The following is a 15,504-nucleotide window of genomic DNA, read 5'->3' as shown; positions in this document are numbered from 1 at the left end:
AGAGAGTCTCCGCTTGCTCGCGCAGGGAGGAAACACGACATTTTATTTTTTACCCCAACATTTGGATTAAAACCCTTTTAAATATACAGAATACAGGGCTGAAAAAAAACGGAGGTCAGCAACTACTGTACAATTGCGACGGGCAATGACGACTAATGACAGGAACAGTGTGAGTGTGCTGAGCCTGTACTGAAGGAGAACACAGCCCCCTCCTGGAGGAGTTTTACAATGACAACACACGACCGTTAGCTCCGCACAATTCCGGGGTCGAACCCAATTCAGAATTGCATACTGTAGGAAACTTGTCAATTAGCAAGACAAGCTAGTGATACTGGTGTCTTTAACTATACTGTTACAGGAAATTTCTTACCTAGGGAGAGTGAATCACCTAAGTTTTTTTTGCACAGCTCGAATATTATCATGCTTCTTAGATTCTAAAGGTGTTTGCATGAATTGTTGATTCGGCAAAACTGTAATTCATGCGCCATGCTAATGAAGATTTGAGACTTCATTTGTATCGGAGGTTTTCTATCGATATTCATGGTAAATGGAACTAGTTTTGCACCTTTTGAATGCACTAACGCTTAGTGAAACGCGCTAATGCTGCCATACCGTCTTGCTGGGTGAAAGGCAGACTCTTTATTACGTCATCACTGGTAATATGATGAGTTGAACCAAGACTTTGTTACATCACTTCGTAACTATGCCAGCGTAGAAAATAAACTTTTTAAGCGCGTTTAGTTCAAGCTCACACGCGGTAAGAAGGTAGTCGAAGATTAAAAAGAAATTTGAAGAAAACACTTTCTCAAACAGAGAAGCCTCAAAATATTGATTTTATCTTAAACATAAAGGTAGGACATTTTTAACTTATTTACTCAAGGTACTGCTCTTCTATGTACAAGAATAGACTTTTTTACAGATATACAGTATGCACACTGAAAGTCAAAGCCGTCTTTCATTTAAATGTTAAAGAAATAAGATGTCAGTATTGAACTATTCAGGTTAACCTAATCATTTTCTGTGGGGTTTCAAGATGGATGCCAAGGAGGGGAACAACCTCCGAGTGAAAGCTGTGGAGGGTAAGGCGAGACAATCAGAAGATTGCTTGGTAAGTTGAAAAAGGATGCGTCTCCACGATCAGCTCTTTAATTACTGGATAAGATTAGTTTCTTCTGGGGCAAATGTGTCTCACATTGTTTCCAATATCCACTACTGCCACATAAATGTACAAAAAATGGAAAGAAACCCAGAAAATCGTTCATATTCAAACTAGGAATTTTGTTTGACACTTTAGACAAAGAAAGGAGGAGTCGAAATGAGTCAAAAGCAGACTGCTGACCCCCGCCTGGATGTCAAAACCTCAACAGCCATTTCTGAGGGGCCAAAAAGAAAACAGCGGTTTGAGAAGGATGATGGTGATCTGTCCAGAGATGTGGACAGACTCATTGCTGAAATAGAGGAGATGTTCAGCGACTCGTCCAGTCAAACCCATCCTGGCCGAGACAAACAGGCGGAGCAGACAGAGCCCCTCATGTCCTGCGAGGACAGTGGCAAGGAGCCCTGGTCAGACGCAGGACCACCGTCTCGCGTACGCCTACCCAGACCAAAGGCGTCATATGGCAGGAGGATGAAGAGCAGAGGTACAGAGGTGAGGAAGGGCATTGGGGTCCAAACCACCAGTGAGACCCGTCATCACAGGGGCACTTGAAGACCAGCAAGGGCAAAAAACATTAGGAAAAATTCTGGCTTTGGCAACTTAATAAACTGGATGTACAGTATTGTGTTTAACAGATACATATTGAGATATTATACACGGTAGTTCTGGTTTTTATTTGTAGACAATTTTTAACTTTTTAGGTAAAACAAGGAGTCATACCTTCTGAAAAGGAGACTGTTGAACTCCTCTCTGAGATCCTGACCCCACAAACAGTTTCTGAGGGGCCAAAAAGAAGAAAACATTGTGGGAATGACAATGTCTCCAGAGATGTGGACAGACACTTTGCTGAAATAGAGATGTTCAGCGACTCCTCCAATGAAACCCATCCTGGCCGAGACAAACAGGCGGAGCAGACAGAGCCCCTCAGGTCCTGCGAGGACAGCGGCAAGGAGCCCTGGTCTGACGCAGGACCACCGTCTCGCGTACGTCTACCCAGACCAAAGGCGTCATATGGCAGGAGGATGGAGAGCAGAGGTACAGAGGTGAGGAAGGGCGTTGGGGTCCAAACCACCAGTGAGATCCGTCATCACAGGGGCACTTTAACACCAGCAAGGAAAAAGTTTTGTTTTAAATACATTAAGAAAAGTTTTGGCTTTGCCTGTGTAATAAATTGTATATACATTATTATGTTTGTAATATATGTTGATACATACTGTATATACTGTATTGTGATTCTGTCTTTTACTGTATGTGCCTAAGTATTTTATTTAACTCCTTAGATAAAGGAAGGTGGCGTCACCGACTTCTTCCCTGAGATCCTGACCCAAAGAGCAGTTTCTGAAGGGCCAAAAAGAAGACAACATATTAGGAAAGACGATGTTTCCAGAGATGGGGACAGACTTATGGCCAAAATAGATGAGCTGCTTAAGGTATCCCCCTGTGAAACCCCTCCTGGCCGTGACATCCTTCCATTTTTATCCGAAAGACCACTGTCGGAAGATCCACATCAGATCAGAGTCCGTGGCCTTGCCAAGAAGACCCAGACTGACCTGTCACTGGTGGAGGAGTTTAAACAGGATGCGTTAAGCACAGTAAAGGGAGAACACCCCAGAATACCTTTCGACAGCAACAATTCCCAGACTGCCAAAGAGACCTGCGTTGCTGAGGAGCTTGGCGAGATGTCAGAACAGCCAGCTCCTCCAGTGCTCTCCTTGACAGAGCCCGTGAAGGCGACAGTGATGGAGGCTTCAATGAACAGCTGCCCAGGACACCCGCTGCCTCGTATACGTCAGCCCAGACCAAAGGCCTCATATGGCAGAAGGATCACGAATGGGGCCATAGAGGTGAGGAAGGGTTCGGGGTTCCAGGTCGCCCGTAAGATCGCTCATGTGTGGCAGGAGCCCTTTACCACCAGCGAAGAAAGTCCCACCAAGTGCAACTCTGGTAATTTTCCACCCCAGAGTGAAGGCTCCTTAATAAGACCACATCATCCTCGGTGTTTGAAACTGCAAATGGAGGAGAAGATCCCGGCATTGGAGAGCTTCCCTAAGGAGGCTTGGGCAGGAGGAAAGAAAAGAGAGAAAAAGACAAAAAAACAAACCCGTCTCATATCTGTCCAAGCTGAAGAAGACATGCAGTTGGACAAGGAGACCAGCAACCATGACATCTCATCTTTTACATCTGAGTTCCCACCAGATAACGGGGAGAAGGAAGACAATGAAATTCATGTCCCTCCAAAACCCACAACGATCAGTACAGAACCAGAGGACACTTTACAAACTGAAAGCATCAGTGCCCGACCGGGACAAATAGAAGCCATGGTTGGACAACTTAAAGTTTTGGCAACAGAAAAGGAAGTCGAACAGGAAAAGGCTAGTAGTGTCTGGAAGAAGCTCCTTAGGAAAACCGGTGCCAGGAAGATGAAAGAAAGTCCAAAGAAACTCAACAGAGACTCAGAGAGTGCCACACCATCTTCATTTAAAACACAACAGAAGGATAATGAGGTAAAAACAAAGTAGAAATGTTATGTGATATTTGTTTTCTGTGTTGTTTCTTCCAGTTGTGGTTAGTTTTTCTAGAAGCTGTAAATGGGAATGGGAGGTAACTATGTAACTAAGTATACTGTACCTGACAAATCTCATGCCCACAATGCCTGCTGGGATAGCCAAGCAGTGTGACATCACCTGTGTAAAGACAGGGAAGTCAAAGATGGCCAAGTGTGTAAGTCAACACTGAAATTATGTTTAAAATACCTTCTGTTTCAGAGCTCAACTCAAGAACAGCCTTCATGCAATCAAGAGAGACTTACTACAGAGAGAGTAGAGGGAAGCTGTACCTCCTGCTTTGCTTTTCTTAAGCTTTTTAGGAGGAAGAGAAGGTGAAGGGACTGCAATCAGACTGGCAGTAGCATAGCCCCTGCAACATTCTTTCACTTCAATGATTACTGAAACAACAGGGCTGGACGTGTACAATACGTCAACAGAAAATAACAGAGCCTTCATTTTTTGTAAATACACAGAGACTTAATAAATTCTTTAATTGTTAACATAAAGTTGTTTGTGTGCATTTTAATCCGTGGTTCACAAAGTTTCTGGCTGAAGTTAGATCCGCAAGTGGTTGCAGCGTTTGTTAAAGGAAAATTAAAAATCCTTTTCCATCCTTACATCTATCTCAGAAAAGTAGCCAAGTAAAACAACGTCGTTGTGTCCCTGTTGTATCTCCTAATTCCAAGCAAAAAAATGGAAAACTGTCGTTAGATAAAATACTGTCCATCGTGTAAGCTTGTGGAGCAGTCAGATATCAAGTATTAAATAATACAAATTTCATACAATGAACTTCACAATGATAAAAACACTGATTAAGATTAAGCACTAATAGCTACGAAATAGGTTGATCCTTCTTACTTCTCCCCTCTAGCGGTGGGAGGGAGTCGGGGGGACATTGAGGTGTTTTATGAGCCGAAGACGTTTTTGAAAGGAACTGAAGTCACGTTGTATTAGGAGAAACACTTGTAAACCAGCTCTCCCAGAGTGTCTTAACTGTCAACTGATGCGCGTCCTAAATCCTTACATACATACTTATAATGTTTAATTGTATAGAGAGTTCCTCCGTGCTTCTGATATCTTTTCAGTCTCGCCACCCTATACTGTACATCACCCATAATGGCAACGAGAACCAACAGGACACAGGTCGGATACTGTGCAATTATTCAGTCAGAACCGGAACAAAATATGGAAATAGCTACAACGCAGTGAGCTTTATACCATTTATTCGAATTAAAGAGCGATTTCAAATAAAACATTATACAAATATTCATTAATATATTTCACATTGTTGTCCAGCTGTTCTAAATCCGTCCGCGCCGCTGAGCACTTTTCCCAGAGAGTCTCCGCTTGCTCGCGCAGGGAGGAAACACGACATTTTATTTTTTACCCCAACATTTGGATTAAAACCCTTTTAAATATACAGAATACAGGGCTGAAAAAAAACGGAGGTCAGCAACTACTGTACAATTGCGACGGGCAATGACGACTAATGACAGGAACAGTGTGAGTGTGCTGAGCCTGTACTGAAGGAGAACACAGCCCCCTCCTGGAGGAGTTTTACAATGACAACACACGACCGTTAGCTCCGCACAATTCCGGGGTCGAACCCAATTCAGAATTGCATACTGTAGGAAACTTGTCAATTAGCAAGACAAGCTAGTGATACTGGTGTCTTTAACTATACTGTTACAGGAAATTTCTTACCTAGGGAGAGTGAATCACCTAAGTTTTTTTTGCACAGCTCGAATATTATCATGCTTTTTAGATTCTAAAGGTGTTTGCATGAATTGTTGATTCGGCAAAACTGTAATTCATGCGCCATGCTAATGAAGATTTGAGACTTCATTTGTATCGGAGGTTTTCTATCGATATTCATGGTAAATGGAACTAGTTTTGCACCTTTTGAATGCACTAACGCTTAGTGAAACGCGCTAATGCTGCCATACCGTCTTGCTGGGTGAAAGGCAGACTCTTTATTACGTCATCACTGGTAATATGATGAGTTGAACCAAGACTTTGTTACATCACTTCGTAACTATGCCAGCGTAGAAAATAAACTTTTTAAGCGCGTTTAGTTCAAGCTCACACGCGGTAAGAAGGTAGTCGAAGATTAAAAAGAAATTTGAAGAAAACACTTTCTCAAACAGAGAAGCCTCAAAATATTGATTTTATCTTAAACATAAAGGTAGGACATTTTTAACTTATTTACTCAAGGTACTGCTCTTCTATGTACAAGAATAGACTTTTTTACAAATATACAGTATGCACACTGAAAGTCAAAGCCGTCTTTCATTTAAATGTTAAAGAAATAAGATGTCAGTATTGAACTATTCAGGTTAACCTAATCATTTTCTGTGGGGTTTCAAGATGGATGCCAAGGAGGGGAACAACCTCCGAGTGAAAGCTGTGGAGGGTAAGGCGAGACAATCAGAAGATTGCTTGGTAAGTTGAAAAAGGATGCGTCTCCACGATCAGCTCTTTAATTACTGGATAAGATTAGTTTCTTCTGGGGCAAATGTGTCTCACATTGTTTCCAATATCCACTACTGCCACATAAATGTACAAAAAATGGAAAGAAACCCAGAAAATCGTTCATATTCAAACTAGGAATTTTGTTTGACACTTTAGACAAAGAAAGGAGGAGTCGAAATGAGTCAAAAGCAGACTGCTGACCCCCGCCTGGATGTCAAAACCTCAACAGCCATTTCTGAGGGGCCAAAAAGAAAACAGCGGTTTGAGAAGGATGATGGTGATCTGTCCAGAGATGTGGACAGACTCATTGCTGAAATAGAGGAGATGTTCAGCGACTCGTCCAGTCAAACCCATCCTGGCCGAGACAAACAGGCGGAGCAGACAGAGCCCCTCATGTCCTGCGAGGACAGTGGCAAGGAGCCCTGGTCAGACGCAGGACCACCGTCTCGCGTACGCCTACCCAGACCAAAGGCGTCATATGGCAGGAGGATGAAGAGCAGAGGTACAGAGGTGAGGAAGGGCGTTGGGGTCCAAACCACCAGTGAGACCCGTCATCACAGGGGCACTTGAAGACCAGCAAGGGCAAAAAACATTAGGAAAAATTCTGGCTTTGGCAACTTAATAAACTGGATGTACAGTATTGTGTTTAACAGATACATATTGAGATATTATACACGGTAGTTCTGGTTTTTATTTGTAGACAATTTTTAACTTTTTAGGTAAAACAAGGAGTCATACCTTCTGAAAAGGAGACTGTTGAACTCCTCTCTGAGATCCTGACCCCACAAACAGTTTCTGAGGGGCCAAAAAGAAGAAAACATTGTGGGAATGACAATGTCTCCAGAGATGTGGACAGACACTTTGCTGAAATAGAGATGTTCAGCGACTCCTCCAATGAAACCCATCCTGGCCGAGACAAACAGGCGGAGCAGACAGAGCCCCTCAGGTCCTGCGAGGACAGCGGCAAGGAGCCCTGGTCTGACGCAGGACCACCGTCTCGCGTACGTCTACCCAGACCAAAGGCGTCATATGGCAGGAGGATGGAGAGCAGAGGTACAGAGGTGAGGAAGGGCGTTGGGGTCCAAACCACCAGTGAGATCCGTCATCACAGGGGCACTTTAACACCAGCAAGGAAAAAGTTTTGTTTTAAATACATTAAGAAAAGTTTTGGCTTTGCCTGTGTAATAAATTGTATATACATTATTATGTTTGTAATATATGTTGATACATACTGTATATACTGTATTGTGATTCTGTCTTTTACTGTATGTGCCTAAGTATTTTATTTAACTCCTTAGATAAAGGAAGGTGGCGTCACCGACTTCTTCCCTGAGATCCTGACCCAAAGAGCAGTTTCTGAAGGGCCAAAAAGAAGACAACATATTAGGAAAGACGATGTTTCCAGAGATGGGGACAGACTTATGGCCAAAATAGATGAGCTGCTTAAGGTATCCCCCTGTGAAACCCCTCCTGGCCGTGACATCCTTCCATTTTTATCCGAAAGACCACTGTCGGAAGATCCACATCAGATCAGAGTCCGTGGCCTTGCCAAGAAGACCCAGACTGACCTGTCACTGGTGGAGGAGTTTAAACAGGATGCGTTAAGCACAGTAAAGGGAGAACACCCCAGAATACCTTTCGACAGCAACAATTCCCAGACTGCCAAAGAGACCTGCGTTGCTGAGGAGCTTGGCGAGATGTCAGAACAGCCAGCTCCTCCAGTGCTCTCCTTGACAGAGCCCGTGAAGGCGACAGTGATGGAGGCTTCAATGAACAGCTGCCCAGGACACCCGCTGCCTCGTATACGTCAGCCCAGACCAAAGGCCTCATATGGCAGAAGGATCACGAATGGGGCCATAGAGGTGAGGAAGGGTTCGGGGTTCCAGGTCGCCCGTAAGATCGCTCATGTGTGGCAGGAGCCCTTTACCACCAGCGAAGAAAGTCCCACCAAGTGCAACTCTGGTAATTTTCCACCCCAGAGTGAAGGCTCCTTAATAAGACCACATCATCCTCGGTGTTTGAAACTGCAAATGGAGGAGAAGATCCCGGCATTGGAGAGCTTCCCTAAGGAGGCTTGGGCAGGAGGAAAGAAAAGAGAGAAAAAGACAAAAAAACAAACCCGTCTCATATCTGTCCAAGCTGAAGAAGACATGCAGTTGGACAAGGAGACCAGCAACCATGACATCTCATCTTTTACATCTGAGTTCCCACCAGATAACGGGGAGAAGGAAGACAATGAAATTCATGTCCCTCCAAAACCCACAACGATCAGTACAGAACCAGAGGACACTTTACAAACTGAAAGCATCAGTGCCCGACCGGGACAAATAGAAGCCATGGTTGGACAACTTAAAGTTTTGGCAACAGAAAAGGAAGTCGAACAGGAAAAGGCTAGTAGTGTCTGGAAGAAGCTCCTTAGGAAAACCGGTGCCAGGAAGATGAAAGAAAGTCCAAAGAAACTCAACAGAGACTCAGAGAGTGCCACACCATCTTCATTTAAAACACAACAGAAGGATAATGAGGTAAAAACAAAGTAGAAATGTTATGTGATATTTGTTTTCTGTGTTGTTTCTTCCAGTTGTGGTTAGTTTTTCTAGAAGCTGTAAATGGGAATGGGAGGTAACTATGTAACTAAGTATACTGTACCTGACAAATCTCATGCCCACAATGCCTGCTGGGATAGCCAAGCAGTGTGACATCACCTGTGTAAAGACAGGGAAGTCAAAGATGGCCAAGTGTGTAAGTCAACACTGAAATTATGTTTAAAATACCTTCTGTTTCAGAGCTCAACTCAAGAACAGCCTTCATGCAATCAAGAGAGACTTACTACAGAGAGAGTAGAGGGAAGCTGTACCTCCTGCTTTGCTTTTCTTAAGCTTTTTAGGAGGAAGAGAAGGTGAAGGGATTGCAATCAGACTGGCAGTAGCATAGCCCCTGCAACATTCTTTCACTTCAATGATTACTGAAACAACAGGGCTGGACGTGTACAATACGTTAACAGAAAATAACAGAGCCTTCATTTTTTGTAAATACACAGAGACTTAATAAATTCTTTAATTGTTAACATAAAGTTGTTTGTGTGCATTTTAATCCGTGGTTCACAAAGTTTCTGGCTGAAGTTAGATCCGCAAGTGGTTGCAGCGTTTGTTAAAGGAAAATTAAAAATCCTTTTCCATCCTTACATCTATCTCAGAAAAGTAGCCAAGTAAAACAACGTCGTTGTGTCCCTGTTGTATCTCCTAATTCCAAGCAAAAAAATGGAAAACTGTCGTTAGATAAAATACTGTCCATCGTGTAAGCTTGTGGAGCAGTCAGATATCAAGTATTAAATAATACAAATTTCATACAATGAACTTCACAATGATAAAAACACTGATTAAGATTAAGCACTAATAGCTACGAAATAGGTTGATCCTTCTTACTTCTCCCCTCTAGCGGTGGGAGGGAGTCGGGGGGACATTGAGGTGTTTTATGAGCCGAAGACGTTTTTGAAAGAAACTGAAGTCACGTTGTATTAGGAGAAACACTTGTAAACCAGCTCTCCCAGAGTGTCTTAACTGTCAACTGATGCGCGTCCTAAATCCTTACATACATACTTATAATGTTTAATTGTATAGAGAGTTCCTCCGTGCTTCTGATATCTTTTCAGTCTCGCCACCCTATACTGTACATCACCCATAATGGCAACGAGAACCAACAGGACACAGGTCGGATACTGTGCAATTATTCAGTCAGAACCGGAACAAAATATGGAAATAGCTACAACGCAGTGAGCTTTATACCATTTATTCGAATTAAAGAGCGATTTCAAATAAAACATTATACAAATATTCATTAATATATTTCACATTGTTGTCCAGCTGTTCTAAATCCGTCCGCGCCGCTGAGCACTTTTCCCAGAGAGTCTCCGCTTGCTCGCGCAGGGAGGAAACACGACATTTTATTTTTTACCCCAACATTTGGATTAAAACCCTTTTAAATATACAGAATACAGGGCTGAAAAAAAACGGAGGTCAGCAACTACTGTACAATTGCGACGGGCAATGACGACTAATGACAGGAACAGTGTGAGTGTGCTGAGCCTGTACTGAAGGAGAACACAGCCCCCTCCTGGAGGAGTTTTACAATGACAACACACGACCGTTAGCTCCGCACAATTCCGGGGTCGAACCCAATTCAGAATTGCATACTGTAGGAAACTTGTCAATTAGCAAGACAAGCTAGTGATACTGGTGTCTTTAACTATACTGTTACAGGAAATTTCTTACCTAGGGAGAGTGAATCACCTAAGTTTTTTTTGCACAGCTCGAATATTATCATGCTTTTTAGATTCTAAAGGTGTTTGCATGAATTGTTGATTCGGCAAAACTGTAATTCATGCGCCATGCTAATGAAGATTTGAGACTTCATTTGTATCGGAGGTTTTCTATCGATATTCATGGTAAATGGAACTAGTTTTGCACCTTTTGAATGCACTAACGCTTAGTGAAACGCGCTAATGCTGCCATACCGTCTTGCTGGGTGAAAGGCAGACTCTTTATTACGTCATCACTGGTAATATGATGAGTTGAACCAAGACTTTGTTACATCACTTCGTAACTATGCCAGCGTAGAAAATAAACTTTTTAAGCGCGTTTAGTTCAAGCTCACACGCGGTAAGAAGGTAGTCGAAGATTAAAAAGAAATTTGAAGAAAACACTTTCTCAAACAGAGAAGCCTCAAAATATTGATTTTATCTTAAACATAAAGGTAGGACATTTTTAACTTATTTACTCAAGGTACTGCTCTTCTATGTACAAGAATAGACTTTTTTACAGATATACAGTATGCACACTGAAAGTCAAAGCCGTCTTTCATTTAAATGTTAAAGAAATAAGATGTCAGTATTGAACTATTCAGGTTAACCTAATCATTTTCTGTGGGGTTTCAAGATGGATGCCAAGGAGGGGAACAACCTCCGAGTGAAAGCTGTGGAGGGTAAGGCGAGACAATCAGAAGATTGCTTGGTAAGTTGAAAAAGGATGCGTCTCCACGATCAGCTCTTTAATTACTGGATAAGATTAGTTTCTTCTGGGGCAAATGTGTCTCACATTGTTTCCAATATCCACTACTGCCACATAAATGTACAAAAAATGGAAAGAAACCCAGAAAATCGTTCATATTCAAACTAGGAATTTTGTTTGACACTTTAGACAAAGAAAGGAGGAGTCGAAATGAGTCAAAAGCAGACTGCTGACCCCCGCCTGGATGTCAAAACCTCAACAGCCATTTCTGAGGGGCCAAAAAGAAAACAGCGGTTTGAGAAGGATGATGGTGATCTGTCCAGAGATGTGGACAGACTCATTGCTGAAATAGAGGAGATGTTCAGCGACTCGTCCAGTCAAACCCATCCTGGCCGAGACAAACAGGCGGAGCAGACAGAGCCCCTCATGTCCTGCGAGGACAGTGGCAAGGAGCCCTGGTCAGACGCAGGACCACCGTCTCGCGTACGCCTACCCAGACCAAAGGCGTCATATGGCAGGAGGATGAAGAGCAGAGGTACAGAGGTGAGGAAGGGCGTTGGGGTCCAAACCACCAGTGAGACCCGTCATCACAGGGGCACTTGAAGACCAGCAAGGGCAAAAAACATTAGGAAAAATTCTGGCTTTGGCAACTTAATAAACTGGATGTACAGTATTGTGTTTAACAGATACATATTGAGATATTATACACGGTAGTTCTGGTTTTTATTTGTAGACAATTTTTAACTTTTTAGGTAAAACAAGGAGTCATACCTTCTGAAAAGGAGACTGTTGAACTCCTCTCTGAGATCCTGACCCCACAAACAGTTTCTGAGGGGCCAAAAAGAAGAAAACATTGTGGGAATGACAATGTCTCCAGAGATGTGGACAGACACTTTGCTGAAATAGAGATGTTCAGCGACTCCTCCAATGAAACCCATCCTGGCCGAGACAAACAGGCGGAGCAGACAGAGCCCCTCAGGTCCTGCGAGGACAGCGGCAAGGAGCCCTGGTCTGACGCAGGACCACCGTCTCGCGTACGTCTACCCAGACCAAAGGCGTCATATGGCAGGAGGATGGAGAGCAGAGGTACAGAGGTGAGGAAGGGCGTTGGGGTCCAAACCACCAGTGAGATCCGTCATCACAGGGGCACTTTAACACCAGCAAGGAAAAAGTTTTGTTTTAAATACATTAAGAAAAGTTTTGGCTTTGCCTGTGTAATAAATTGTATATACATTATTATGTTTGTAATATATGTTGATACATACTGTATATACTGTATTGTGATTCTGTCTTTTACTGTATGTGCCTAAGTATTTTATTTAACTCCTTAGATAAAGGAAGGTGGCGTCACCGACTTCTTCCCTGAGATCCTGACCCAAAGAGCAGTTTCTGAAGGGCCAAAAAGAAGACAACATATTAGGAAAGACGATGTTTCCAGAGATGGGGACAGACTTATGGCCAAAATAGATGAGCTGCTTAAGGTATCCCCCTGTGAAACCCCTCCTGGCCGTGACATCCTTCCATTTTTATCCGAAAGACCACTGTCGGAAGATCCACATCAGATCAGAGTCCGTGGCCTTGCCAAGAAGACCCAGACTGACCTGTCACTGGTGGAGGAGTTTAAACAGGATGCGTTAAGCACAGTAAAGGGAGAACACCCCAGAATACCTTTCGACAGCAACAATTCCCAGACTGCCAAAGAGACCTGCGTTGCTGAGGAGCTTGGCGAGATGTCAGAACAGCCAGCTCCTCCAGTGCTCTCCTTGACAGAGCCCGTGAAGGCGACAGTGATGGAGGCTTCAATGAACAGCTGCCCAGGACACCCGCTGCCTCGTATACGTCAGCCCAGACCAAAGGCCTCATATGGCAGAAGGATCACGAATGGGGCCATAGAGGTGAGGAAGGGTTCGGGGTTCCAGGTCGCCCGTAAGATCGCTCATGTGTGGCAGGAGCCCTTTACCACCAGCGAAGAAAGTCCCACCAAGTGCAACTCTGGTAATTTTCCACCCCAGAGTGAAGGCTCCTTAATAAGACCACATCATCCTCGGTGTTTGAAACTGCAAATGGAGGAGAAGATCCCGGCATTGGAGAGCTTCCCTAAGGAGGCTTGGGCAGGAGGAAAGAAAAGAGAGAAAAAGACAAAAAAACAAACCCGTCTCATATCTGTCCAAGCTGAAGAAGACATGCAGTTGGACAAGGAGACCAGCAACCATGACATCTCATCTTTTACATCTGAGTTCCCACCAGATAACGGGGAGAAGGAAGACAATGAAATTCATGTCCCTCCAAAACCCACAACGATCAGTACAGAACCAGAGGACACTTTACAAACTGAAAGCATCAGTGCCCGACCGGGACAAATAGAAGCCATGGTTGGACAACTTAAAGTTTTGGCAACAGAAAAGGAAGTCGAACAGGAAAAGGCTAGTAGTGTCTGGAAGAAGCTCCTTAGGAAAACCGGTGCCAGGAAGATGAAAGAAAGTCCAAAGAAACTCAACAGAGACTCAGAGAGTGCCACACCATCTTCATTTAAAACACAACAGAAGGATAATGAGGTAAAAACAAAGTAGAAATGTTATGTGATATTTGTTTTCTGTGTTGTTTCTTCCAGTTGTGGTTAGTTTTTCTAGAAGCTGTAAATGGGAATGGGAGGTAACTATGTAACTAAGTATACTGTACCTGACAAATCTCATGCCCACAATGCCTGCTGGGATAGCCAAGCAGTGTGACATCACCTGTGTAAAGACAGGGAAGTCAAAGATGGCCAAGTGTGTAAGTCAACACTGAAATTATGTTTAAAATACCTTCTGTTTCAGAGCTCAACTCAAGAACAGCCTTCATGCAATCAAGAGAGACTTACTACAGAGAGAGTAGAGGGAAGCTGTACCTCCTGCTTTGCTTTTCTTAAGCTTTTTAGGAGGAAGAGAAGGTGAAGGGACTGCAATCAGACTGGCAGTAGCATAGCCCCTGCAACATTCTTTCACTTCAATGATTACTGAAACAACAGGGCTGGACGTGTACAATACGTCAACAGAAAATAACAGAGCCTTCATTTTTTGTAAATACACAGAGACTTAATAAATTCTTTAATTGTTAACATAAAGTTGTTTGTGTGCATTTTAATCCGTGGTTCACAAAGTTTCTGGCTGAAGTTAGATCCGCAAGTGGTTGCAGCGTTTGTTAAAGGAAAATTAAAAATCCTTTTCCATCCTTACATCTATCTCAGAAAAGTAGCCAAGTAAAACAACGTCGTTGTGTCCCTGTTGTATCTCCTAATTCCAAGCAAAAAAATGGAAAACTGTCGTTAGATAAAATACTGTACATCGTGTAAGCTTGTGGAGCAGTCAGATATCAAGTATTAAATAATACAAATTTCATACAATGAACTTTACAATGATAAAAACACTGATTAAGATTAAGCACTAATAGCTACGAAATAGGTTGATCCTTCTTACTTCTCCCCTCTAGCGGTGGGAGGGAGTCGGGGGGACATTGAGGTGTTTTATGAGCCGAAGACGTTTTTGAAAGGAACTGAAGTCACGTTGTATTAGGAGAAACACTTGTAAACCAGCTCTCCCAGAGTGTCTTAACTGTCAACTGATGCGCGTCCTAAATCCTTACATACATACTTATAATGTTTAATTGTATAGAGAGTTCCTCCGTGCTTCTGATATCTTTTCAGTCTCGCCACCCTATACTGTACATCACCCATAATGGCAACGAGAACCAACAGGACACAGGTCGGATACTGTGCAATTATTCAGTCAGAACCGGAACAAAATATGGAAATAGCTACAACGCAGTGAGCTTTATACCATTTATTCGAATTAAAGAGCGATTTCAAATAAAACATTATACAAATATTCATTAATATATTTCACATTGTTGTCCAGCTGTTCTAAATCCGTCCGCGCCGCTGAGCACTTTTCCCAGAGAGTCTCCGCTTGCTCGCGCAGGGAGGAAACACGACATTTTATTTTTTACCCCAACATTTGGATTAAAACCCTTTTAAATATACAGAATACAGGGCTGAAAAAAAACGGAGGTCAGCAACTACTGTACAATTGCGACGGGCAATGACGACTAATGACAGGAACAGTGTGAGTGTGCTGAGCCTGTACTGAAGGAGAACACAGCCCCCTCCTGGAGGAGTTTTACAATGACAACACACGACCGTTAGCTCCGCACAATTCCGGGGTCGAACCCAATTCAGAATTGCATACTGTAGGAAACTTGTCAATTAGCAAGACAAGCTAGTGATACTGGTGTCTTTAACTATACTGTTACAGGAAATTTCTTACCTAGGGAGAGTGAATCACCTAAGTTT

The 15,504-nt window shown here is 43.1% G+C and overlaps 4 protein-coding genes across 4 annotated transcripts in view; 3 read left to right on the top strand and 1 right to left on the bottom strand.

Annotated features, from left to right (window-relative positions):
• Window positions 1-15,504, bottom strand: part of c3h5orf34 (chromosome 3 C5orf34 homolog) — a 128,443-nt gene that overhangs the window by 65,309 nt on the left and 47,630 nt on the right. The gene's annotated exons all lie outside the window — the stretch shown is intronic.
• Window positions 1,034-4,038, top strand: LOC148838114 (uncharacterized). Its single transcript, XM_088910946.1, has 5 exons — window positions 1,034-1,108; window positions 1,295-1,648; window positions 1,858-2,199; window positions 2,443-3,660; window positions 3,922-4,038. The coding sequence occupies exons 1-5, from the start codon at window positions 1,034-1,036 to the stop codon at window positions 4,036-4,038; spliced, it is 2,106 nt and encodes a 701-aa protein (XP_088767072.1).
• On the top strand, window positions 6,070-9,074 carry LOC148838113 (uncharacterized). Its single transcript, XM_088910945.1, has 5 exons — window positions 6,070-6,144; window positions 6,331-6,684; window positions 6,894-7,235; window positions 7,479-8,696; window positions 8,958-9,074. Exons 1-5 carry the CDS (start codon window positions 6,070-6,072, stop codon window positions 9,072-9,074), a joined length of 2,106 nt encoding a protein of 701 aa, XP_088767071.1.
• Window positions 11,106-14,110, top strand: LOC148838112 (uncharacterized). Its single transcript, XM_088910944.1, has 5 exons — window positions 11,106-11,180; window positions 11,367-11,720; window positions 11,930-12,271; window positions 12,515-13,732; window positions 13,994-14,110. The coding sequence occupies exons 1-5, from the start codon at window positions 11,106-11,108 to the stop codon at window positions 14,108-14,110; spliced, it is 2,106 nt and encodes a 701-aa protein (XP_088767070.1).

This window comes from Atractosteus spatula, chromosome 3 (genome assembly GCF_055471065.1).
Source record: "Atractosteus spatula isolate fAtrSpa1 chromosome 3, fAtrSpa1.hap1, whole genome shotgun sequence".
Taxonomy (NCBI): Eukaryota; Metazoa; Chordata; class Actinopteri; order Semionotiformes; family Lepisosteidae; genus Atractosteus; species Atractosteus spatula.
This window is presented reverse-complemented; position numbering and strand designations above follow the sequence as displayed.

Excerpts from the sequence above, each read along its gene's own strand:
- LOC148838114 (XM_088910946.1), top strand. The coding sequence starts at position 1,034 with ATGGATGCCAAGGAGGGGAACAACCTCCGAGTGAAAGCTGTGGAGGGT. Across the intron at positions 1,649-1,857 it reads TGAAGAGCAGAGGTACAGAG|GTAAAACAAGGAGTCATACC; the intron begins GTGAGGAAGGGC and ends TTAACTTTTTAG. Across the intron at positions 2,200-2,442 it reads TGGAGAGCAGAGGTACAGAG|GAAGGTGGCGTCACCGACTT; the intron begins GTGAGGAAGGGC and ends CCTTAGATAAAG.
- LOC148838113 (XM_088910945.1), top strand. The coding sequence starts at position 6,070 with ATGGATGCCAAGGAGGGGAACAACCTCCGAGTGAAAGCTGTGGAGGGT. Across the intron at positions 6,145-6,330 it reads GACAATCAGAAGATTGCTTG|ACAAAGAAAGGAGGAGTCGA; the intron begins GTAAGTTGAAAA and ends TTGACACTTTAG. Across the intron at positions 7,236-7,478 it reads TGGAGAGCAGAGGTACAGAG|GAAGGTGGCGTCACCGACTT; the intron begins GTGAGGAAGGGC and ends CCTTAGATAAAG.
- LOC148838112 (XM_088910944.1), top strand. The coding sequence starts at position 11,106 with ATGGATGCCAAGGAGGGGAACAACCTCCGAGTGAAAGCTGTGGAGGGT. Across the intron at positions 11,721-11,929 it reads TGAAGAGCAGAGGTACAGAG|GTAAAACAAGGAGTCATACC; the intron begins GTGAGGAAGGGC and ends TTAACTTTTTAG. Across the intron at positions 12,272-12,514 it reads TGGAGAGCAGAGGTACAGAG|GAAGGTGGCGTCACCGACTT; the intron begins GTGAGGAAGGGC and ends CCTTAGATAAAG.